Source organism: Mustela nigripes, chromosome 4 (assembly GCF_022355385.1).
Source record: "Mustela nigripes isolate SB6536 chromosome 4, MUSNIG.SB6536, whole genome shotgun sequence".
NCBI lineage: Eukaryota > Metazoa > Chordata > Mammalia > Carnivora > Mustelidae > Mustela > Mustela nigripes.
In genome coordinates, this window is record NC_081560.1 from 41,222,983 (window position 1) to 41,247,003 (window position 24,021).

A 24,021-nucleotide genomic window follows, 5' to 3' on the forward strand; every position below is an offset into this window, starting at 1 on the left:
GAAGACAGAGAACAGGCTGGGAGGGAGAAGGTCATAGGAAGATTTTATAGTAAACTCAGGGGGGTGACAGGGGTGTGGGAGGCATCTCCGCAAAGTAGGGGGTGTAAATGAGCCGTTGCCTGGACCACAGCCTCACAGAGGTGCCAGAACTGGGCACAGAACACCCGTAGGTGGGGGGCCCACCCCCTGGACGCTCACTGCAACCAGGCACGTTCATCTCTGTTTATTTTTTCAAAACAAAACTAAAAATCACCACTCAAAATATCTGAGAAGAGTGCTCAGCTCAGTCACAGTTAAAAGCTTTATACAATCGGCAGCCAGAGCGTCATGGACCAGTCATTAGTCAGAGACAAGCGCTTCTGGCACAACTCAGACCCGGCCTAGCAGGTTGAGACCACCCTCTCCAGCCCCAACAGCCCTGTCACGGTTCTGTGCACGCCGCCACCCAGGGGCGGCGGCTGGCCAGCCTGCGTCTGTGGGAGTAGACGACAGCCCCAGATTATAAGACACCTCGGTCCCCCACTGTGCTTCTGATGGGATCTGCCCCATGAGAGGTCCAAGAACGTCCACAGAGAAGGCAGGCAGGTCGAGGCCCAGGGGCTAGTGTTGTCAGGCCCAAGACCATGACGCAGTTCTGGCTCCGCGTCTTCACCTGGAAGGGTGGATTCCCCTGCCTGGGGCCCTCCAGACTCAGAGGTGGAGAGACGTCTGGGTGCCGTCATCGCTCGTGCTTAACGTTGGCTTCACTTCGCTCCAAGGTGACCCCGTTGCCGTTCCGAGGGCCTTCCTTCTTGTTCCAATCCTTTTCAGCATAGAACTCAGCGAGCACGGGGCAGTGCTCAGAAGCCACTCCGCCCCAGGACCAGTTATCGGGAATCCAAGGGTTCGTGAGGCCTTCTCTCACTACAGCCCAGTGACCTGGAGGGGGAGGGAAGAGAGACCCCGGGATCAGGCCTGGGGTTGGCTGGGGCCACGGACCGGCGGGTGGAGACCTCTGCTGCAGCTGGGAGCCAGGATGCCCTGTCAATACCCCTCAGCTTGCCGGTGCAAACAACAGGTTTCGGCCAATGTGATCTGGACAAGCGAGGGCTTACTGTGTAGGCACCGAAGTCCCCCGGAGGCTGGCCTCCCACTCACTGCCATACCCACCGGCCTATGGTTGACCTCCTCCTCACCATACACCTCTTCTGATCTGAGCAACAAGAATAAATTTCTGACGCAGGGTCAAATGTCTCTCAGAGACATGATATCTCATCGTGGTTTTGATTTGCATTTCCCTGACGATGAGTGATGTGTGAGTGTCTTCTCATGTACACAGTGACATTTTTTCTAAAGAAGTCCTACAAATTGCCTATTCAGTTCTTTCACTCCTCCCCGCACCTGAGTTTCTAGAATTTCGCAGCAAGGAGACCGATGAAATCATTTCTAACTTCTTCTGGCCCTGTGTTCTCTTTTGATGAGAGCATGCCCTTCCGGCATCCTGGGCATCCTGAGGCAGCCTTGGGCCAGCCTTTGGCGAGCAGCGCCTTTCCACAAACCGTGTCTCACAGAGTTGGATGATAGCCAATCCTCCTGAGACCCATTCCTTTACCTGCAGACCCGCCCCCAACACAGTCCAACGGAAACCAGCACCCAGAGAGAGGTGCAAGAAGCTGGTGATGCAGCCTGGACTGGAAATTCTGCTGAGGAGCTCAGTGCTGGCTGCCCACGAGGTGCTCCCAGGCCAACTCCAGAACGGGCGCTTTCACAGATTTTAAATGTCTCACTGAAGTAGAATATGGATAACGTGCTGGGACTTAGCAAAGCGGCCAGGCAGGATGGAGAACCACAGTTCCTGCTGTTCATCAGAAGACACTGTCTGTCACTGCCCTGTTTCTGACTAATATTTGCTGGCCCACAGTCAGCTCAGCAGGCTACTGGTTTGGGGGTTCCTGGGGCTGCTTTGCTGCGCTGAGATTACCCACCACACCCCAGTCCTCATGAGGTCCAGGTCCAGCATCCTACCACAATGCTCTGAGACGTCTCCGCTTGTCCTCAACGGCAGCTCGTTGGGGCACCGATAGCACTTTGGGAAACCACAGGCCACAATAAAGCGCCTGAATATGAGGAGGCTTGAGGAATGTTTGCTAAATGACCAAGTGTCCTTAAAATTAGAGTAAGGTATGGGCTCCTCTCAGAACTGGTACTCTGCTGGCCTCTACCCAGGTTTGCCCCTGCTGAAGATCAGTGAATGCCTTTTCACCATTTTTCATGGCCCCCCTTCACTCCTCAGAGTGGCTGTTTGAATGATGGTTACAGAGGAGCCTAAACTATATATAATCCTGTAAATCACCCACAGAGAACATAGGAGAACTCCTGACCAGAGTCATCAAACCAAACCAAAGGATCTGGCACGATCAGTTTGGACAAGTCTCTCTTACATTTCTGAGCAGGAGAAAGACTGAGGGACTTCTGCTTTACCTGTGAAGACCTTCTTTAAGCTTTTACTGATCCAGATGTTGTCTAGAGACTTCGAGCCTTGGGGATTCTTGGTGCTGATGTTGGTGAAGGTGTGGGCAGGGACTAGGTGGTAGAATTTTTCTTTCCTCAAGATATCACAGTCACTGCTCTCAGGACCCTGGCCGAAGTCCCCTAAAACAATCATGTCTTTTTCTCCTGCAGGTGGAAAGAAGGAGAAGCAGGCATTTAAGAGGTGCTGGGAGGTCGAAACAAAACTGATCACAGCCCACAAAGTGGGATCTCGATTCTCTGATTGGACTCTGCGGGGTCAGGAGTGCATCTATCTGGTTCTCATTCTTCCATTTTTTCTAAATACCTTGTGCAACCAACAAACCAAAAAAAACCGAAAACCAAAAACTGAAAACAAAAACAACAACAACAACACAAACTCCCAACATGCTCACAAGACTTTAGAGCAGATTAGTAACACATCTGGAAAAGGGGAGCTGGAGGATGCAGAGATCACCCCTGTTCCAGCTCATGTGATCCAAATTTCATGGCAGAAAAAGCCTGAGGGTCTTGACTGGATATTTCATAAGAGCTTGACAAACGCTCCTTGGGCACGGTGGGGAACACCGTGCAAAGACAGAAGATGGTGGCCATCTACATGTCAAGGAGAGAGGCCTCAGGAGAAACCACCCCTGCCCACACCTTGTTCTCAGACTTCCAGCCTCCGGGACTGTGAGGAAATACATTTCTATTGTCTAAGCCACCCAGACTGCTATATTTTGTTATGGTGGCCCTAACCGACGAATACAGGGCCAGAGTGGAAATGTTTTCTCTTTAGAGTATTTTCAACATCTCTACCATTGTTTGATGTACACTAGAGTAAGTGGAGTCATCACAAAGTACTTCCTAGATGGAGCAGACATTCCGAGAAGACACTGGACCCCAGCTAGGCTCTTGGATTCCCATTATCTTGGCCTAACCATCCCTTCCTGTCTTCAGGTTCCCTCAGGGAAGACACATTATTGTGGGGAGCAGGGTTCCCGTCCTAACTAGCAAGGGAGGCTTTGAGGAAAGCAGTTCATGAATGAGAGCCAAAGGTATCTGAGACACTCAACAAATTTTTTTCTTGAACGCCAATATGTTGCAGCAATAATGGCTAGAAGCAAAGAAATCTGAAGTGAAATAACACAAGTCACCAGCAGAGGGCACTTGGGCACTGCAGTGGTCACCCCACTACCGAAGGAGGCCAAGGGGAAGTAAGACTCTCCCTCCGCCCCACTGTGTGACGGTACCTCCAACGCCAGAACTCAACAACCTTGGTGCCCAGAGCAGGGCAAGCTCTCGCTGTCTTGAGAAATCAGGGCCAACCTCAACAGGAAAGCAGACTTCAGAACGCCTACCCGACTGGTCAGACCTATCCAAGAGCCCTCACCTGGTGCAGGCCCCTCTCCATAGGTAAGGAGCTAGTCTCTGAGACGCTGAATGGCTCGCTCCAGTGCATCAGACCAGCCCTCAAGTCCCCGGCTGTTCACAAAGCGCTAGAACAGCAGAGCCACAGGGACATGGGTGGTCCTCCTCACAAAATCCCCCATGCCTGGAACGGGCCTGCTGCCTGGCAGACGGTTGATAAACACGTGTGCAATGAACTCGTGAATGAGGCGTGAGGAAAACCCCAGAATGCAGACGGACTCTTTGAAAGGAAAGAACGATGCTGTATTTACTAAATGATAAGAAAAACTGAAGGTTAAGAGAACGGAAGCAGAACATTCCATACAATGGGAAGTTTTCATTGGGAGGCACACCTGAAGACGTCTGGGCCAAAAAGGCAATTCTGAAACCAGGCGAGATGCTGGTGTCAAAGGTCAAAAAACCCAGCTCTGTGTAACTTCAAGAATGAAAATAACAGCTCCTTTTCTGAAGGGGCACATCTGGGTCCCCCACGACTTCTCTGCTTTCCTTTAAATTGGTGGCACTGAGGACATCAACATGGTCCTTGCCTCTGAGAAGAGGAGGCCTGAACCCCCCAAAACACCATCTGCCTGGGATCCCCAGGGGTGGGCTCCTTGGTTCTCAGGAGTGAGGGAAGAATGCCTGGGGCCAATTTCCTCAGATAGTGACAGATATGCAGAATGCCAGGGGCAACAGCAGGAGCTGGTCCCCACTGAGGGATGGTCCAACCCAGACGCCAGGCATTACCACGCACTGTGTTTCAGTCTAGCGGAGTTCACAGAGTGAGCCCCAGGGCTCACAGAGTGAGGCCCTGAAAGAAGAACACGCCAACAGAGGCCTGGCATACATGCTCATGTCAACCCAGACACACATTCCAGACAAAGGCAGAAAGGCCCAGCGTTTGCTAATCAAATCGCTTCTGTTTGCTCTGATGCAAGGATGTGGAATAAAAAAGCTTCGTCTTTGTTTTAGCTCTGCCACCTCCGCAAATAATGGATTTGTCCTTGCACCTGGGGCAGGCTGGAGGGCTTCCAGAACCCCTGGGTCTGCTGTGTCACCTGTTCACTGGTTATCAGTTAGAAACACAAGGGCGCAGGGAACAGGAGTCACCGTCCATACCTGGACAAGCCAAGGTGAGCCAGGCTGTAGGTCAACAGTCCCCTTGGCAATTTGGTACAATGACCTGCGTACTCCTAAGTGTCAGAAAGAAGCAGTGAGACGTTACCAGAGAAGTTATGAACCGGAATTTCTGCTTTCTACTCCTACATACAGGCAAAGAAGGGCTTGAGGTGGAGAAGGACAGAAACGTCCACAGATTTTAAAAGCCATCAGGTCATCCTTTTTAATAGGTTAGAAACCAGCTGTGTGTAAACAATTTCCCATAGGGTTGCTTCTTGGATGGGGTATCTTGGCTTAAGCTTTTTTTTTTTTTTTAGCCCCCCAAACTCCTAAATAGAATGTTGGCCACGGCATATCCTGGTTCAAATGTAAGTTGTCCATCAATGCTCAGAGCAGCATTCCTCACAACAGCCAAAAGATTGAAGCTGCCCAGGGATCCATCCATCAGCCAGCGAGTGGATAAACGAAATTCAGTAGACAGACAACAGAATAAATAGTATCCGGCCTGAAAAAGGAAGGAAACTCTGACACGGACTACACCATGGACGAACCATAAAGACCTAATGTAAGCGAAGCCAGCCAGAAAAGGACAAACATTGCCCAATTCCAACTTAGCAGAGGTACCTGGTGTAGCCGAATTCAGAGCCAGGAAGGAGAAGGGCGGTCGCCAGGGACTGAGGATGGGGGCAGCGGGGAGTTGGTGCTGAATGGACACAGAGTTTCAGTTTGGAAAGAAGAAAATGTTCTGCAGACGGATGGAGGGCGTGGTTGTAAGACCATGTAAATGAATTTAACACCACGGAACCGTACACTTAAAAATGGTGAAGAAGGTCACTGTCATGTCAGATATACTTTACTATAACCAAGACACCTTTTTAAGATGCAAATTTATAATAGGACCTAATTATTTTTTAAAAAGATTTTCTTTATTGATTTCACAGAGAGAGATCACAAGTAGGTAGAGAGTCAGGCAGAGAGAGAGGAGGAAGCAGGCTCCCTGCTGAGCAGAGAGCCCAATGTGGGCTCCATCCCAGGACCCTGGGATCATGACCTGAGCTGAAGGCAGAGGCTTTAACCCACTGAGCCACCCAGGCGCCCCGACCTAATTATTTTTATAGCCGGATGCTCATGAATCACCCATGTGAGGGGCTGATCTAGCATGCAATAGGCTTAGAAAACTAGAGAATATCGGCGAGCATGGAAGAGAATTCCAGACCTCCAGCCAGAAACCCTCACCTAGAGAAGGGCAGGGCTCTGAAGAACCCCACCAAGCTGACAACAGCCCAGTCTTCGCAGCAGTGACAACGCTTCCTTCCCGGTAAACCCTGCACACAAGAACTTTCTGTAAGGCTGGGCCAGAGCCTGGACCCAGAGAACCGACTTCCTCCCGAAGCTCTGCTCTTCTCAGTGTTCTGGTATTTTCTGAGTCAGTTCCTGCCTGCTGAGCCCCTACTATGTGCCTGGTTCATCCATAGACAGTCACCGTGCCCACCAGGCATCCCGGGGAGGGGGGCACCGGCCATCCCCCGACCAGACAGGCTTCAAGTGGTGTGGGGGGCTCATCCAGGTCCTACCACTACGAAGGAGCAAAGATGAACAAGCAGATTTCCTGAGAGCACCAGGGCTCCTTCAGGGTCACCTGCACCCCACGAGGAAGAAAAAGCCTACAGGTGCTCATCAGTACTTTCCCGGTCCCCTGTCACCCATGGTCTCTCTCTCACAAGACGAGCACGTGTGAATCTGCAGGTGGCACCCCCACAGGGGCAGCTGAACCAGGAGGACGGGTCACGAGGGAAGGTATCCTCCCCCCACAATCTTTCCATCAAAGGGAGGTTAGAAGGACCCCAAAGCTGATACCACAGTACATGTGTGGTAGACCCACCGAGACAGATGTCACCCTGCCCAGGGATGGTGGTCTTCTGTGCCCTCAAGATACACCACTGCCAATAGCTGGGTCAGCCTAAGGGGTGGGAGAGATGCTTGGAAGAGGCCACTCGGTGCCTGCCCTTCAGAAGTGGGAGCCGTGGGCCCAGTCACAGAGAAAGAGTGTTTCCTACCTTTCAGGGTTTCCTGCAAGGTCTGCACAAAGCTGGCCAAGCGGTGGCTGTCACTGTGATTCCTGCTCGGATTCTCACTCCCCGGCAGGATCAAGGCTGACAGGTGAAGGTTCACAAGGGTCAAGTCGTTGCTTCCCACCTGAGGCGAGGGGAGACAAAGCAGCAGGCACAGGCTTAGACGTCCCTGCTGCCCATGTTCGTGGCTCCCCACTTACCAACAGCTTCTCGCACCATGCCAACAACGGTGAACGCAGCCCAGGCTGGCTTACACCCCAAGGGTTAAGGTGGTCCAGGGTTGGATTTTTTTTCTGAGGCACCCGGAGGACCGAAACCTATCTTGTTCTGTCAGTCCACCCCCCACCCCCACCATAGCACATCCCCTACTCCAGCTGAGGGTCTGGAAAACCAGGAACATCTGGAAATATCAGGTTTGGGGTTTTGTTTTTTTCCTTCTAAGCAACGACAGAGAAGGAGGCGGCGGCAGTTCCAGCAGCTGGTTGTTAACCAAGACTGGGTTCTTACCCTCTAGGACAGGCTGAGGTCCCTCTGCCAGGACCCTCTTCTGGGACCCACTTCCTTCCCCAGCCAGCCCATCCACCCCTCTGCCTTCTCTTCCCTCCAGAGACTGCTCTGCCCTGATGCTCACGTTCACCGGATTTCAGATGTGTCAAATGGGGAAGGCGGCCGAGCCTCGGCAGCACAGGCTATGCCCAGTCTGCACCCCCGGGGTGCGTGCCACGGCGGGCAGGTGCAGGCACACGCCCTCAGAGCCGGTCTCCTGAGTACGCGGCGCTGCTCAGCTGCTCAGGCTTTGGCAATCCCGCCCTCCCGTTTGTCGTGGCAACAAACACGAAACACTGCCGGGGAGGAAGGGGGTGTAGGGGGAGCCCCCGGGAAGTGGAGCCTGCCAGTTTCATCTTACACATGTGACCCTGGTTTGCCCACCGCCCCCCCTCCCCCAGCCTGGACCGCTGTCAGCAGCGGTGGCTCTGACCACAGAGGAACCACCACGAGGCCACAGGCTGGGAAATCCAGCCTGGCGGGGGGCTGAAGGCCTGTCTACGCACTTTGGAGGATCTGCGCCAGCAAATGAGGACACGGTAGCATTTTCTCGTTGGCCACTAGAAGCAGCCAGCCTGTGAGAGACACTGGTTGGTCCGGCTGTGGCCTTGTCAGGTCAGAGCAAGCATCACCACTTTACGTAAATGAGAAACCCAGTGTGGTGTGAGGGGGACCTAAATATGGTAAGTGGCTGATTTTCCACCTCAGTCTCCTAAGCACAACCTGCAGACGCCCCAGGTGTGTGGGCACACACAGAACCCCAACAGCCTTGCAGCCAGGAGCAAGAGTAGGGCTAGACCCCCACCAGAGCCAACGCGGTGCCCCAAACATGGGCCTCCCCAGCCAGGGGCTGCCAGACACCACGCTGTGGCTGGAGGGAATGCGCAGGCTCCAGAGCCCCTCTGGAGCACACAGAAGGAGGGGGGAGCTCAAACACCCAGCAGTGGCTTGCTAGGCTCTGTGCTGGGGGCCCACTCCCGCCCTGCCCTGTGATTTCACTGGAAGTGCCATGGGGCTCAGGTCAGCTGAGTGCCGACCTGCCAGCCTCTTCTCCCTCCTGAGTGTTCGCTGTTCAGGTACACCCCCCAGGGATGGGGGCGGGGGGGTATCAGAGAGAGCCCTCAGATCAGTCTCCCTGCTGCTCCCCCTGTTCTCCCTGACCCCACAGCCCAGAAGCTCCTTTAGAATCCCCTCTGAACCCAGTGACCCCTTGAAGGTGAGCCCCTTCCCCATAGTCAGGAGAAGGGGTCCCCAGACAAGGGTGCTGTCCTCTAATCCAGTGATTTCTAAATGTCAGAGGGATGAAGAAGCCCTAAAGTTGTCTTTGAAAAATGGGCCATCCCGGGCCCTAACCCAGAAATTCCGTGTGTTTGGGGTGGGGTCCAGGAACCCCTGAATTTTTTTAAGGATTTTATTTATTTGACAGAGGGATGGACAGAGAGCACAAGTAGGCAGAGCAGCAGACAGAGGGAGAGGGAGAGGGAAAGGCAGGTTCTCTACTGAGCAGGGAGCCTGATGTGGGGCTCAATCCCAGGACCCTGGGATTATGACCTGAGCCCAAAGGCAGCTGCTTAACTGACTGAGCCCCCCCAGGTGCCCCAGGAATCCCTGATTTTAAGAAAATCTCCCCAGGTGATTCTGATGTGTATTAGGTTTGGGAGCCAGCCGCCTGTTCTCCTTCCTGTCCAGATGCCAGAGTTGTCAGAGTCCCCCAGAATCCTCTTCATTCCTGCCCTGGACAGGTTCATCAGCCAAGGAAACCCCAAGAGTATGTGCTGACCTGACCGTGGGACAGAGTAGATGAGGCTGCTCTGGATCACAGTTTAGAATGGGACCACCCCCCCACCCCAACCCCATTTTAGAAGTAGACCTTCACAGCAACACAAATGGTACCTTGAACCGTGCAAGGTACGGGCTGGGCCCCAGCGGCTTCCCATGCCCATTACCAGGCGAATTTTCCTGCGAGCTGGCGTCTCTCAGCTCCACACCGGCCGTGGTATCCCACAGGAATCCAGAGAACCCAGCCCCCTGCAGGAGAAGAGAAGGCATCACTTAGTTTGGAGACCAGTCTCCTTCCTGGAAGGGCTCAGCCCCAACCTGGGGAGAGAGGCGGGGAAGCAGGGAGGAGGCAGGGGGACTCTGCACTGGGTCCTGAGATCATATGTGCAGGGACCGCTTCTGAAACACAAGCATACGCCAAAAGCCACAGCATGTTCCTTCCTGCCTGCTGCCCCAGATTTCCCATGCTGCCAATTTGTTTTAGGTGTAGCTGGGGCAGGAGAGGGGGGCGGGGGCTCTTATCTTTTGGGGAGTGAAAGGAGGGGAAGCCCTGATTAAGCAGAGAGTCATCTTCCTAATCATCACAACCCATGAGATGGACACTCATACCCCTCTCCACCAGGCAGGGACTCAGCTGCTCAGAGAGGTTAAGTAACTACCCTAAAATCCCACAGCTGGTAAACAGCAATGTTGAGAATGAAGCAGAAGACTCCGAAGGCCGGGCTTTGCTTACTGATGAGCTGCAGCTGCCCATCACCAGTACCCGGCACCTCCTGGATCCTCCATAAATACCTGCTGGGCAGATGGCGGTCAGCGCTAGCAGTCCCCGCGATTCAGAATCTGTCAAGGGCATTCTGCGGGTGGACGGGGCCCACACAGGAGCCTGCAGCCCCGGGATGGAGGCCTGTGAGGGTCAGCGAGGGGGTGGCAGGAATGTCCTGGGTCCTGGTGCTAACCACCACCCTCTCTGGCTACAGATGGGCCATTGTCAGTCTGCCAGCTTCTCGCCGCTATCCCTTCTGGAAAGAGGGAAAAGCTTCCTCTCCCCACTCCACCCCAGCAGCTGGAGGAGATTGGAGATGGGCAGTAGGATCTGTGGCATCACTGGAGAGGCCAGCAACACTTACTGCTGAAGGAGAGGCAGCGACCCTGAACAGCTTAAGTGGCCTCTGCTGAGTCCCCGGCACCGCACGGTCCCAGCGCCATGCTTTGCTGGGCTTGCACCTCCACTAGCCCGACTCGAGGTGAGGAGGGAAAGCATCAATGGGCAACCGTGTTCTGCAAACTGTGCAGGTTGAGATTTAGAACCGCAGGCCTGCCTGCCCCCTGGAGAGAGCCCTAGTTTAAGAACTGGATGACCCGGATCTCAGGGCCACCTGCGTCACTCCGCCGTGGGGGCACGGAGCCCTCTGTTTTTCTCAATGTGTCTCCTCGGGTATATAGTGACGGAAGTGGGATTTTCCCCTTCTGCTGTGGAGGGTCGTCTTCCCATGTACTGATCCCCCAACAAGGTAGGACGCAGGTGCTCAGCCCCACTTCAGACGCTCCTGTGGCTCCCCGTGTGCCCTAGCCCCTGCCCGAAAAACCCGGCCAGCCAGGCACCTGCCTGTTCGGTCCGCCCTTCACACTTGCTCACCTGTGTGAGCACGGGGCGTTTCTGGGAGGCTCTCCCGATCCCCTGGACCCAGGCAGCCCCTGGCTCGGGAAGAACTGGCCCAGCCCCTTCAGGGGCAGCGGGAGATCCCGTTAGAACCAGAGCGACAGCTGGGTGCGGGCCTGACCCCACCATGTCGCCACCGGAAGACCTTGGGGCAAATTGAGCTCCGTTTTCTTATCTACGGAGACGCCCCTCTGGCTATAGGGCGAGGACTGGAGACCCGAACAGAGGCGCCTGATGCCATTTTAGGCATTCGGGAAACGGGGTTTGCTGCGGCCACTTGCCCATGGTTGTCCAGGTAGAAGTGGAACGTGTGAGACTTGCAGATACAATTTGTTCAACAGCATTTAGAAACATTTTTGCTTATCTGTCCATATTTAAAAGTCAGGAAATTTCACATTAAAATCTAGATATTTGCATCTTTTGAGAGACTGGGAGATTTGTCCCCAAGAGGCCCTCCAGCTTCCATGGCAGCAAGGCCCCGATGAGCCAGCCGCTCCCCGAGACAGGTGCATGGACTTGTAGCTGGCACAGCCCGGCCAGCCTGCTGCCTCCTGTGGGCCCCACCAGGCCTGGCCTGTGTTCAGTTAATGGGGCATTGCAGTAAATCCTACAGCCACCCAGTGACTGGCGGAAGGAAGGAAAAACTGCTCCCATTTTAGAGATTAAGGAATTGAGGCTGAGAAGTTGCAGTGGCTTGAACACGGGTCTCCCTCCAATAGCACACCACTCTCCAACAGCCTTGCCACCCTGATCTGGAGCAGGGTTTCCCACCTTGTGCCTCCAGCCGGCTGTGAGCTCCTGAGAGGGGCGCCATCAGCTCAGCATGGATTCTCCCCCTGGACTCTGCAAGGACTACAAACAGGCAGGCCTGGGTCCCTGGGGCTGCGCTTCTCACTGATGTGTATCTGGCATGTGGCACAGTGCCTGGCACGTGGGAACATTTCTAACAATTTCTCAGTGGATAAATAGAGGGACTAGGAGAGCCTTGTGACCCTACATACATATAACATGCTATTTTTTTTCTTAAAAAAAGGCAAGGTGGAATTATTTCTATATGGACTGAGAAGCGACAGCCATGGGCAACAGAGGTAAAGACGAGATACCTCCCAGTTTGGCTTAGTTTCCAGCCTGTGGGGAAACAGACACTGGCTGCCAGCTATAGTAACCATTTATAGTCCTAAACATAAAACCCAGAGAAATCAGATTTAGATCACATTTTTAAATAGTAGCTTTAAAAAGAGAGCTTATTGTCCACAAATGAGAGCTTAATGTCCTTAACATACTTTTAATCCAGTATGTATGTGTAATTTAAAGCCCCATGTCTCGGGGTCACTCACATAAATACAATTCCTATGTGTTTATAAACATGTGAGGTATACTAGAGAGAAAAAAAAATATGACATGCGCATTTATAGAAAAACTATGTACTGACAGTTTCTGACTCATGATGAACTATTGGAAGTCTATTTTAAGATCAAAATCCCACTAATATCAGACATTCCAAATGAGTGAAAACCGGCTGTGAATCTACCTGTATGAGTGACAGGTCCCCCTTCCATAATTTACCCACAGCCACAGGGGAAATGCCAGCAAAAGAACATTCAAAATGAGAATCTGCTCAAAATGTCCACAGAACATTTCCACGCGCGCAATTTCTACCACTGAAAGCAAATGCTTTGTGTATGAATTGAGCAAATCTGAAGTTTTCACTCAATGAACAATGGGCTCTCCACAAACTTGGCAGAGGATGGAACTGTGGAGACGGGATTAAGAGGACAAAGGACAGAAATACCCCATTTGCAGCGTTGGCTCCAGACAGGATTTCTCCTCTCCTCCCAACACCCTAAACTCCCATTTCCGTCTGGGCAGCGGTCCATTCCTGATCTAAACATGAAACAGGAACCAGGGCATTTTGAAATGAATGGCAAAGAGCTAAGAAATGTGCAGAAACACAGAATTGCTTCGAGGATGCTGGCAAAGGAAATTTGCAAATTCCTGTGATTAGGGAAAAAAGGAGGTTTCAGTAAGATGCAGACAAAATCCAGGTTTTGCAGAGGGAGGGTACCTTCTGGAGCTGAGTGGAGGGCATCTCAGCAACAATGGCCTTCCAGCATCCCCGGGGCCCCTTCCACTTGCGGATGTTGGGCAGGATAGGCTGGTTTAACTCCGCACAGAACTGCAAAGACAGAGCAACAAGTCGGTGTGTGTTCCTGCCCAAAGCTCCTAATAGCTGGTGGCAACAGGAGGGGCCAGGAAGTGCCTGACCCAGACTCATCGGCTTTATTTAAAGATTTTCGGACTTTCTCTGTGTTCTTAGGGATTGTGAAGACCCAGAGGACTCAAAAGCCTCACAAATTAAAAAAGCAAACTATAAATTATACAATTATCACCTGGCGGGCTCTTAGTTCATAGAAATCAATTCTTTCTGTAGTATTCTCGCACAACTTGCACAAAACTAGCGGTCAGAATCCTTTTTAACCTTGTAAAACCAGTGGCTTCAAGGTCTTCAAGGGGGAGAGGGGGATGTGAGAGGGGGTCCACGTGGGTATCAAATGGGGAGGGAGGAAGGAAGAGGAATTCAGTGTCTTTTCTCACCGGAGGCCTGCTTAGAGGTGGAAAAACGGACCCCCAGCTTCACCCCAAACTACCATACTGTTCACTTTGACGCTCTTCGGAGAAGGAAGCCTACCATGGCTACTGCACCACACATGTGTTCGCAGGGTCTGCTTCTTTTTGCTTATGCTTGTTCCACCAAAATGGCGGACCTGTGAAGCCACTGGGTCACCAAGGCCGAGGAAAACTGCCCAGGCCAAGTCAATGGGGAGTCAAGAAACAATGAGGAGTTAAGAAGCTATTTCAAAACATGGGGATCCGTTCCTCCAACTCTCTCCTCAAACGCAGCCCACACTCGGGAGGATTGTTCTTTTGAGGGGTCCCCACAATGTGTCAGTTTTTGAGGTGCTCCAACATCTGGCTCTGCTCCTTCCTGGTGACCCCGTCTGTCTGCTTGCTTCTTACACTCAGAGCAATGCCAGCCCCCTCTTTCTCTCTCTGCCCAGCCCTCACCACTCTCTCCTCTAGGAGCTGCCCTTAACTAGTCTTACTTAACTCCTCAGCTTTAGCTTAAACCTTCGTCCCCCACATCTGGGTCTGCAGCTCGGCTTTCTCTCCTGAGACTTGAAGGGCAGTTTAACAGCCCCTTTCACGTTTCCACCTGAAGGTCTCCACGAACCACAAACCCAGCAGGTCACAAAGAGACGAGCCCATCCCCCCTCTCCTGGTCCCATTCCCATCTCAGGTCCTGTCATGTCCATCCCTGCAGCTACTCAGACTCTTCCCTCCCCTCCCGGATCCCCTCCCTCACTGGGCCTGGCCCACCTGTTCTACTGTCACACATGTCCTGAGCTCCCTCTCTCTGTTCTCTAGTCCCACGGCTGTGGCCCGTTTCAGAGCCCCATCTTCTCTCACCTGGGTCAGCAGCATAGCTGTGATGGGCTCCTGCCTCCCTCCATCTGTCCCTGGGGAAGCTGTGATGGCCATGCTCACATGCTACCCCTCTGGTTCTTCAAGTGTGGCCTGGAGCCCACAAGCTTCAGCCTTACCTGGGAACTTGTTAGAAATCCTCTGGCCCCATCCTAGACCTACAGGATCAGAATGGCGAGGGAGGCCCACCGACCTGTTTTTAACAAGCCCTCCAGGTGATTCTGATGCCCGCCAAGGTGGGAGAGCCACGGCGGCTGCCCTGCCCCGACTTCAGAGGCATCCGCCCCCCACCCCCGCACGCAGCGCAGAGGCGGGGGCAAACAGCTGTCAGCCATCAGTCCTGCAGAAACAGTTCCACCGCACGGCGCTGCGTTCCTGGCCCTTCCTGGGAGGGCCCTCACCTGGTTTATGCCTCAGGCGGGAAAAGGGGGCACCCCTCCCCGGGCAAGGGAGGATGTATGACAGGAGGTCTACTCTAGAGACACGCTGTTCTCGGGGTTCTGTGCCGACAGGTAGGCAATTAAGTGTCTGTCTTTTCCTGACCACAGGTAACATAAGAGCAGGGACTGTTCCCAAGCCCCCTTTATCAAGCTCACCTGGCACAGAGCATGGCGCCCAGGGCATGCTCTGGGCATCTGAGCATCTGCTGGTGAACCAGGGAACCCCAGGGAGGCCAGCACACCTCAAACCCGGGTATGACAAACACGTCTCCTTGCAGCTCCTTATCTAAATAATTGCCTCAATTTGAATGTGATTCTGAGTTTGCCTGAGAGGTATTCTCTTTGGGGTTTGGTCATCGGGGCTTTTATCGGGGCTGAGTGGCTGTGGCCAGCGCTGTTCTTAATGGGGCCTTCATCGCAGATGGGTCCCCTTGGCCAGATGGTCCTGGCTGGAAGCCATCCTTGGATGGGAAATGAAGCCCTTTGGAAAATGCAGCCGGAATGTATCGACGATGACTACAGGGATCCAGCAAGGAAATGCACTCCATAAAGGGTCTGATTTCCTGCTGGGAAATCATTTGCTTGCTGAGTGATCACCAGAGCCGAATCTGAGAATCATTAAAAAGGAGAGCAGCTCCTAATGCCAGGCTGGTGCTTCGCCCCTCCCCATGGGGGGAGTCCCGCACATCTGGCTGCTCCCTGATCTCCCAGGAAGCAGCTGGGGGAAGGGGCTCCATTTTTCAAAAGTCCCATAAGATGATTAGCCAACCAGCCAAATTAGAGAGCCCCAGTCCTTGGGGGGTCCCATCACGCTGGAAAGAGCTACATGTAGGTGCTACACATCCCACGTTTCCTAACCCTCACAGGACCTTCCGACACCTGAAGACACGAGGAGCTCCAGTTGACACTGCAAACGCCAGCCACCGGCTCTATGTAAACATTTTGCGCTCCGGGCAACGCCCTTCTGATCAGAAAGGTTAGAATGTGAAGACGTAGCACGGTGCTCCGTGCTTCCCACTCTCCGAGATGATGGCCTTTGGGGCCTCGAGTCTGCTAATCAAAGTGGGATCCTCAGGTTCGGCTGGGAACTCATTAAACAGGCAAGTTCTCAGGCCCCGCCCCAACCAACTGAATTAGAAACTCTGGGCTGGGGCCAGGTGATCTGCATTTTAACAGACCCTGCAGGGGACTCTGACACAATTTAAAGCTACTGTTCTTGGAAAGACATTCTCCTTTCGTTTTCTACCTAAAAGCCTTTCTTTAGCAGTTATACTCCTAAGAGATTTAAGGAACCGTAATTCCTGAACCTTAAGGGCCACCTCTCCCTCGTACATCTGAAGCCTTGATCTTGATAACCTCTCTCAGCCCACACAGTCAGACGAGCCCCCTCTCTGTCCCCTTCTTCAGTAGTTCTTATGTTATCAGACACACTTCATAGTTGAAGGAACTGGGAAAAAGTTGTTGACGGCTGGAAGCCTTCTCTGCCCATCTACATGATCAGTGCCAGTTGAGCCGGAGGACTGTCCTCTATTCCTAGGGCTAAAAAAACAGTTGCCAGTTTGTTAACTTTGTCGACGGCACTCCTGGTTTGAGCAAAACTGAGGAGCACCTTAGAGATTCTTGCTACTCAGAGGAGAAAAAGATTAAAAAAAAAAAAAAAGATTCTTTCAACTTGGAGCGTGGTCCACGGATGGGCAGCATTGACCTCAGCTGGGAGTCTGTTAGAAATGCCAAGTCTCAGGCTCACTTCAGACCTCCTGCACTGAAATAGGCCTTTTCACGGGATCCTGGAGTGATTTACAAGTTCGGCAAATGTGAGAAGCCTGCTCAGAGCCTTCTTGTTTTGTATACCCCAGCCCTATTACCCCCCACCACTGGCCCGCCTGAGGCCGACAGCCTACCCATGACTCCCAAGTGAAGGGCAGCACAGAAATGCTAAACCGAAATGTGAGTTTCTATTCGAGATTACACAGTGGGTAAGTGTGAGGGGATGGTCCAAACTGAGGTCTGCCTCCTGCTGCCCTACCTCCCGGCTGGACAGGTGAAATAGTGGGGGTAGGACAGATGCCCAGTGGAGGCCGGTCACCTTACCGAAGCCTTACATCCTTTCTCCTAAAAATATCTTAGGAAAACAAAAGCATCCTCTGAGAGCCCTCTATCTGAACTCTGCCTGAAACTGTTTTATGTAGAACAGTTGGTTCTCAAATTTTCTGCTTTGCCCACAGAGCAGAAGGCAGAGATAATACTCTCCTAAGTAAAAGAGGCTCACCAGGCCAGAAAGGGTGGAAATGGGGAGATGTGTATGCTGGGGAAGAATTCTCCCAGGTAACTGACCTGCATAACCCGAAACAAGCCCTCTCAAATGTGTTTCTAAAATTCTGGGGTTCAGCCTATCCCGTCTCCATCAAAATCACACTGGTTCCTGTTTTTAAAACCACAGGTTTGCGAACCTCATTCTTTGCCGACTCAGAATCACTGAGGTTAGGGCCAGTCTGGGCAGTTCTCATGAGTTCCCCTGAGCAATTCTAAAGTTCGAGCCACCTGAATGGCTCAGTCCTTAAACATCTGCCTTCGGCTCACGTCATGATCCCAGGGTCCTGGGATCGACCCTCACATCGGGCTCCCTGCTCAGCTCAGCAGGAAGCCTGCTTCTCCCTCTCCCAGTTCCCCTGCTTGTGTTCCCCCTCTGGCTGTCTCTGTCAAATAAATAAATAAAATCTTTAAAAAAAAGTTTCAGAAGCTCAGACAAGGCTCGACAATTGCTGATTTTGAACTCAGCCTTCATATTTTTCATACCTGTGGTCTAGAAAGACGGTTTTGACTCTTCAAAACAAGCATAGCATGTTGGCTGTCCCCGCACACTCGGAAAGCCTCTGACTGTGGCTCTTGTCAGATGATCCTGGGAGATAACATGAAGGGAGCCCACCCGCGGCAAGGTGCAGGAAGGCAAGCAGTAGATACCGGCCCAAAGAATGAATGAATCAAAGGGCTATCTCCCGAGCATCCCAGGGACCGCTTCTCTCTCCCAGGATAAGTCACAAGAATGACCATGGGCTGGACTTGTTTTCTAACCGCAAACCAGATGGGGTGATATCACCATTCTGTAGCCCCCGCCCCATAACCAGCAGGTCCAGTCGGCAGTGCACTTGATCATCAACTCCACACCCACCCTATCCTTTGGCTCGGCAACAGGGGGCCTCAACGTCAGACAGATAACTCCAATCTACACGACGCCCGAGGCACTGGCATTTAGGTACGTCAAGTCCTAAAAGAAAAGAGTCCTTCAGCCCTGTTTTAGATGTGCCGCGGCTTGGGTCTGCCCTGGACCATCTCTTGCCCGCTCATCTCCACAGTGACAGAAAGGTTCCCAGCCTTGAGACCAACTGTGTTTTGTTTGTAGACCTCCAGACTTCTTTTTTTCTTTCCTTCTATTCCCTCCCCATCCTCACTTATCTGGTCCTGAGTGAGAAACACGAATAGGAAAGGCATTCCAGCGTCACTCGGTGGCCTGTCCAGCCCTGCATTGTCCCTGTCCGGTTATGTCAGAAGGAAACCTGTGGTTCTGTGAGCTAGGCATAAAGATGTGTTGTAGTTGGGACCACCCAGTTAGCCCAAGATGAAATATCAGGAGTGCTGGCAGGCATTTCGAAGGCCAGCTCTAAACGGCCACCCTGATCCTGCTTCCGGGATGGTGGGGAAAGGGTGTTTTCACTCAGAACCCTCTGGGTCAAATTTCCAGATAAACTTGCTTTGCCTTGAGTTCCTTGTTTTGTTTGCTTTTCAGAGTGTGGAGGTCACTTCTCCTTGACATGATTTTCCCATTTTCCCTGCACTCAGCAGCGGGCCATTGAAAACGCAGCATACGATGGATAAAACAGCACAGGTAAGCTCTCCTTTAAAGAGATACATTGCCATCATCAAATACAAATGTCCCTGTTTTAGACTGTGTGAGGTCAAGAGACTGAACTTTCATTTGAATACTATAGAAACTGGAGCAAAGGACAGAGACATTTTTGTAAGGCTAATAGTAAACAAGGCTTATTATTTGCCAGGATCTTCAAGGGTAGAAATGTTAGGGACAATAATAGAAGCCAGTACATCTACTGGTATTGGTGAAGGATCACATTTAAAGTGAAACCAAGGATTGGTTAAGGTCATTAAAAAATGTCAGTCTACTCTAAGTGAAAACACCAATGCAAAAGCAAATTACCTATGAATTACCAAACTCTGTTTGGCCTTCTAAGTATAACAAGTCTATTAGAAAGTTTTCCTGGGATACTTAGACCTTAAGATGTTGATGTTTTAAAGGCCTATGGGGGCAGCAGTGTCCTCAGTTCCACCGCTTGGTTGAACTAGGAGCTAAGTGCCTTCATGGTTCTTCGAGATCTGACTGGCCCCTGGCATGCCTCTCTGCAGAGCAGGGGCTCACACACAGCATGCAACAGGACATAAAGCAAAAGCAAAAAGTCTTTAAATCCTCTTTCTGTCTCAGTCTGCCCAGAAGAAAAAAGTTTTCTCATTGGCTTATTCCACAGAGCCAGGACCATTATAGAAGAAAGAAGCCCTGTCTTAGGGCAGTGCAAACACAGGTACATATCCGGGTGCAATGTGGGACAGAGAGCGATGTTGGAGGCGGGGAGGACTCCAGGGCACAGAGCCCCTCTCTAAATACAGCTACAACACTGCCTATCATGTCCTTTCCTAGAAGGCCACGAGTCCGCGGAGGGAGAGAAGCAGGTCATTCTCTCTGCTCCTGGGGGCTCACTGAGCAACTACAGTTTTCCATTATTGAAAGAAAGAACTGGGCTTGTTTCCTCCTACTTTTGCAAGTTTCCTCAGGGCCCCCTTCCTGGGCTGGAAGAAGAGGAGGAACTCTGGGACCCTGGTCTTGGTCTCCCCACCTATAAAGTTCTGGGATGAGAGGAGATGACCCAGCCCAAAGACATTTCGGGCTCCAAAACTGTATGATTCTAGAACCCTGGGAGGAAGGTGAGGGAAGGGTGGAGGGGGGACGGGTGAGGTCAGTGTAAAGATGGGAGCGGGAGTACAAGATTCTCACAAAGACTAGAACTTTCTCCCTCTTTCTCTGGGATAATCCCTGCATGAACTCTGCGAAAAAGCTGCCTGCATTGACAGGACATTGGGTGAACTTTCCATAGGCTTCCCCGCCGCACCGGAACAGGGAGAGTGGATTCCCCTCTTCCCAAAATGGCATCAGCTTCCCTTCACATCCCCTAAGCCCCCCTCAAAGACCCCTCACTAAACTGCCCCGACTAAGAGCATAGTTTTAATAGGTAGTCATTCTAATAGGTTAGGTTTGGCTACATCCAACAACAGTAGGAAACACAGGTGGCCAATAATCTACAAGCAGGTCAGCTTCTGAATCCTGTATAAAAAACAGACCCAGAGGGAAGGATTGGGGAGGGCAGAGAACCAACATTTATTAAGTGCCAATTATTTGGCAAGTACTTTTCACAGATTATCACATTTAATCCTAATGACAACGCTGGAAGGCAGGTAATAATACTCTCCTGTGACCCACGAGGAAAGCGGCGACGGAAAAGAAACACGGCAAGGTCACTCACTGCCAGCAAGCGGGCCCAGTGAGGCAAGAACCCAGGCATGGGCAGCTCAAAGGCCGAAAGGCACAGACAAGGAAAAGTTGAGAAAACCCAAACCTGTGGGTGGAGGGGTGGGGGGGGGGGGGTGTGTGTCCCCCAGACCCCAGGATTTGGCTTCTCCGGGACTAGACCCTGCGCAGTCTCCACAGTGCTGCTGGAGCTCATCGTCACTGCCCCAGGGGGCCCGGGGACGTGGGGACACAGCAGTTCTGGAAAGTTCCGCGTGTCAGACTTCCTGCTGGTGGGCACCGGGGTCTGGCAAGACGAGCTGGTTCTGTAACTTACCTCAAGCACTCAGGGCTTCGTAAGGCAGCCCCTGCTCTAAAGCTCGGACCCCATCCTCCATCACCCGTGGAGGGCGGCCATGGCCTTATAGCCCTCTTGTTCCCCAGGAGCGGTGCGGCGGGGGAGGGGCGCTTCCACATCAGCTCCAAGAACAGGCGCTTTCCGTGGGGGCCCGAGCGGAATTCTGGGTGACTGTTCATCCTTGTTTAAACGTTCTTATCATGCCGAGGAGGATAAAGAGCAAACAAAGAGACGTTTCCTCAGCCTCCACAACCAGCTAATCATTAGCTGCTTTTACAGAGTCAGGCGAAGGGACGCCCACATGCACTCCTGTCAGCAGAACGCTGCGGGTCTGGTAGCCTCTCCTCTGTGCTCCCAAAAGTTACTTATCACTTGTTTCCTGAACAAGATGGTTAAAAATATGCAGAAGTGGGGGGGGGGGATGCTTTTCAAGGGCCGTTGAGACATTTTTCTGCAGGGGGAATGGTAAGATGGAGAACGGGGTAGGGGGAGGATTCCTGGAGGTGGAAGCTGGGTTGGGAAGGGAGGGACCCACCCTCGCCCTGCCCTCCCCACTGTCCTCATCAGCGCTCACTGCTGCCCTCCAGGGCTGCTTCCAAAGGTTTTTTGTTTTTTTTTTTTTTTTTCCTTCTCCAAAGGTCTTTGGATGTGAAGACTGTGATAGTTTTGTGGTGGGGTTTTTTCTCTTCTCTAAATCGAGGCTTATGTCAGGATATAAAGGAACACAAGCTCATTATAGGAGAACCTGTAAAGCAGAGAACCACACAAGGCTACCATGCGACGGTGAGCACCGCTAACCTTTTGTGGATTTCCTTGCAGGCTGTTTCCTATGGATTTCGTCAATACGTCTGTCTGTTCCTACAGACACATGCGGCTCTGTGTTCTGTTCTTCCCACTTACTGTGGGAAGCTATATACTGTGCCATGCTATTAGAAACCTTTCTAAATCCCCTCCGTGGGACGTCTCACATGCTATTATACTTGTGATGTGGCGTGCCATCCTACGGTGCTGGAGGTTTCTTTGGTTGGAAGAGATTTCTGCTCTTTTGAGGCTCATTTTGTTTCACTATAAACATCCTAAAACCACCTAACGAGGTAGCCGTAAGACCAGTTCTACCCTCACTTGCTCAAAGTGATTTCATCCACTGGTTTAAATAAAAATCCTCAGTAAGTTAGTGTTTACAATGATAACATCTTCAGCTCTGAAAATAAATCAGGAGGTCTTTGCTTATTTAAATATACATACTGGTGATAAATAGACGGCAGCACAGGGCCTAGAGTGTGAATGACCACAGACATTAAGCTTAAGCCCCAGGAATGTACAATCAGAGAGGAAGTGACACTTGCTTTTTTTAACTTCTTGATATAAGAGATAGGAATCTTCAAAAATAGTTCAGTTTCTTTCACCTACAGATAAATAAATTTCACCTTTATTTTTTCCCTTTAGCTTTGTTGTTTGTTTAAAAAAAAAAAAAAAGATTTTATTTATTTATTTGACAGACAGAGATTCCAAGTAAGCAGAGAGGCAGGCAGAGAGAAAGAGAGGAGGAAGCAGGCTCCCTGCAGAGCACAGAGCCCGATGTGGGGCTCGATCCCAGGACCCTGGGATCATGACCTGAGCCGATTTGACACAGAGAGAGATCACAAGTAGGCAGAGAGGCAGGGTGAAGCAGACTCCCCATCGAGCAGAGAGCCCAATGCGGGGCTCGATCCCAAGACCCTCAGATCATGACCGCCAAGCCAAAGGCAGAGGCTTTAACCCACTGAGCCACCCAGACGCCCCTAGCTTTGTTTTTTTAATAAAATTTCTCTTTAGAGAATTTGTCCTGCTGTCCATCTATCTGTGAGGACCCTCAGGTGTCCTGCCAGGCCACAATGCCATGGAATGTCTACCCCACTCTAGTGCCTTAAAGCTGTAATGTTAAGTGTGGTCATGTTTAAGGATGAGACAGAGTTAATTGCGCAAAGAGGAGAGGAGAGTAACCAGGGCAGTGGAACAGCATATGCAAAGGGCCTGAGGTGGGACAGACATGGAGGATTTGTAGGACAGAAAGGTCACTGTGGCTACAGCACTGGTGGTGAGGTGCAGAATGGCGAAATGAGCTTAAAGGAATGTCCAAGGCCTGGCTTGCAGAACCCTGCCTGACCTGCAAGGACTCTGTTCCTTAAGAGCAATCCTAAAATCAATGAAGGACATGAATAACAGATCTGCATTTTTAAAAGGCCTTTGAGCTGCAGTGTAGAATGCAGGCTGGAGAAGGGCCAGATCAGTTAGGTAGCGCAGTAAGATATGAGGGTGGTTGACTAAAGGGAGAGCAGTGGACAAGTTTGGGAGATAATCATGAAACAAGCATAACCTGGCTCCCAAGAAATGAAAACAGGTACTCAAATCAGTACTAGGATGGGAATGTTCACAGCAGCACCCTTCACAACAGCTCGAAGATAAAAAGCACCCACATGTCCATCAAGCAATGAATGATACACCAAGTGTGCTACATCCACAGAATGCAATGGTAGTGACCCCCAACAAGGCATGACATTTAATCCCTGTCTGCCAGGGATGAACCTCAAAAATATTATACTGAGTGAAAAGGCCAGACACAAAGGTCCTCATGTTGTATGATTCCATTTATATGCAATGCCCAGAATAGGCAAATCCACAGAGACAGAAAGCAGACTAGCAGTTGCCAGGGGCCAGGGGAAGGGAGAGGGAGGAGTGACTTGTAATGGGGTACTGGGTTTCTTTTTTGAAGATCAAAATGTCTTAGAACAAGACAGAGTTGATGGCTGCCTGACACTGTGGACATGCTAAATGCCACCAGATGACATGCTTCCTCGTGAGCTCTGAACTGGTTAATTCTTTGGGATGTGAATTTTATGTAGATAATAATGACAGTGCCTTGGACAATGGATTGGCTGTTGAAAGTAAAGCAGAGACATCACTCTGTTCGACCACAAACACCAGGAGCGAACCAGGGTGAGGGCCATCCCAGAGCCCTTTGCCTGGCAAGGATCAGGGCTCAGTGCCAGACCTGGGGAGGCCACCTTGCAATGGGGGTGACTCCAGGGTTCTTGGCACATTACGGGTCACCTAGAAGA

The 24,021-nt window shown here is 51.6% G+C and overlaps 1 protein-coding gene across 1 annotated transcript in view; it reads right to left on the bottom strand.

Moving 5' to 3' along the window:
• Positions 1-208: 208 nt before the first annotated feature.
• EEPD1 (endonuclease/exonuclease/phosphatase family domain containing 1) overlaps positions 209-24,021 on the bottom strand; it is a 109,122-nt gene continuing 85,309 nt past the window's right edge. Inside the window, exons 4-8 of the mRNA XM_059396579.1 lie at positions 13,139-13,249; positions 9,528-9,662; positions 7,074-7,212; positions 2,461-2,655; positions 209-918 (exon numbers count right to left, since the gene is read on the bottom strand). Coding sequence (XP_059252562.1) covers positions 719-918; positions 2,461-2,655; positions 7,074-7,212; positions 9,528-9,662; positions 13,139-13,249 — 780 coding nt within the window. The 3' untranslated portion in view covers positions 209-718. The remainder of the gene's footprint in view (positions 919-2,460; positions 2,656-7,073; positions 7,213-9,527; positions 9,663-13,138; positions 13,250-24,021) is intronic.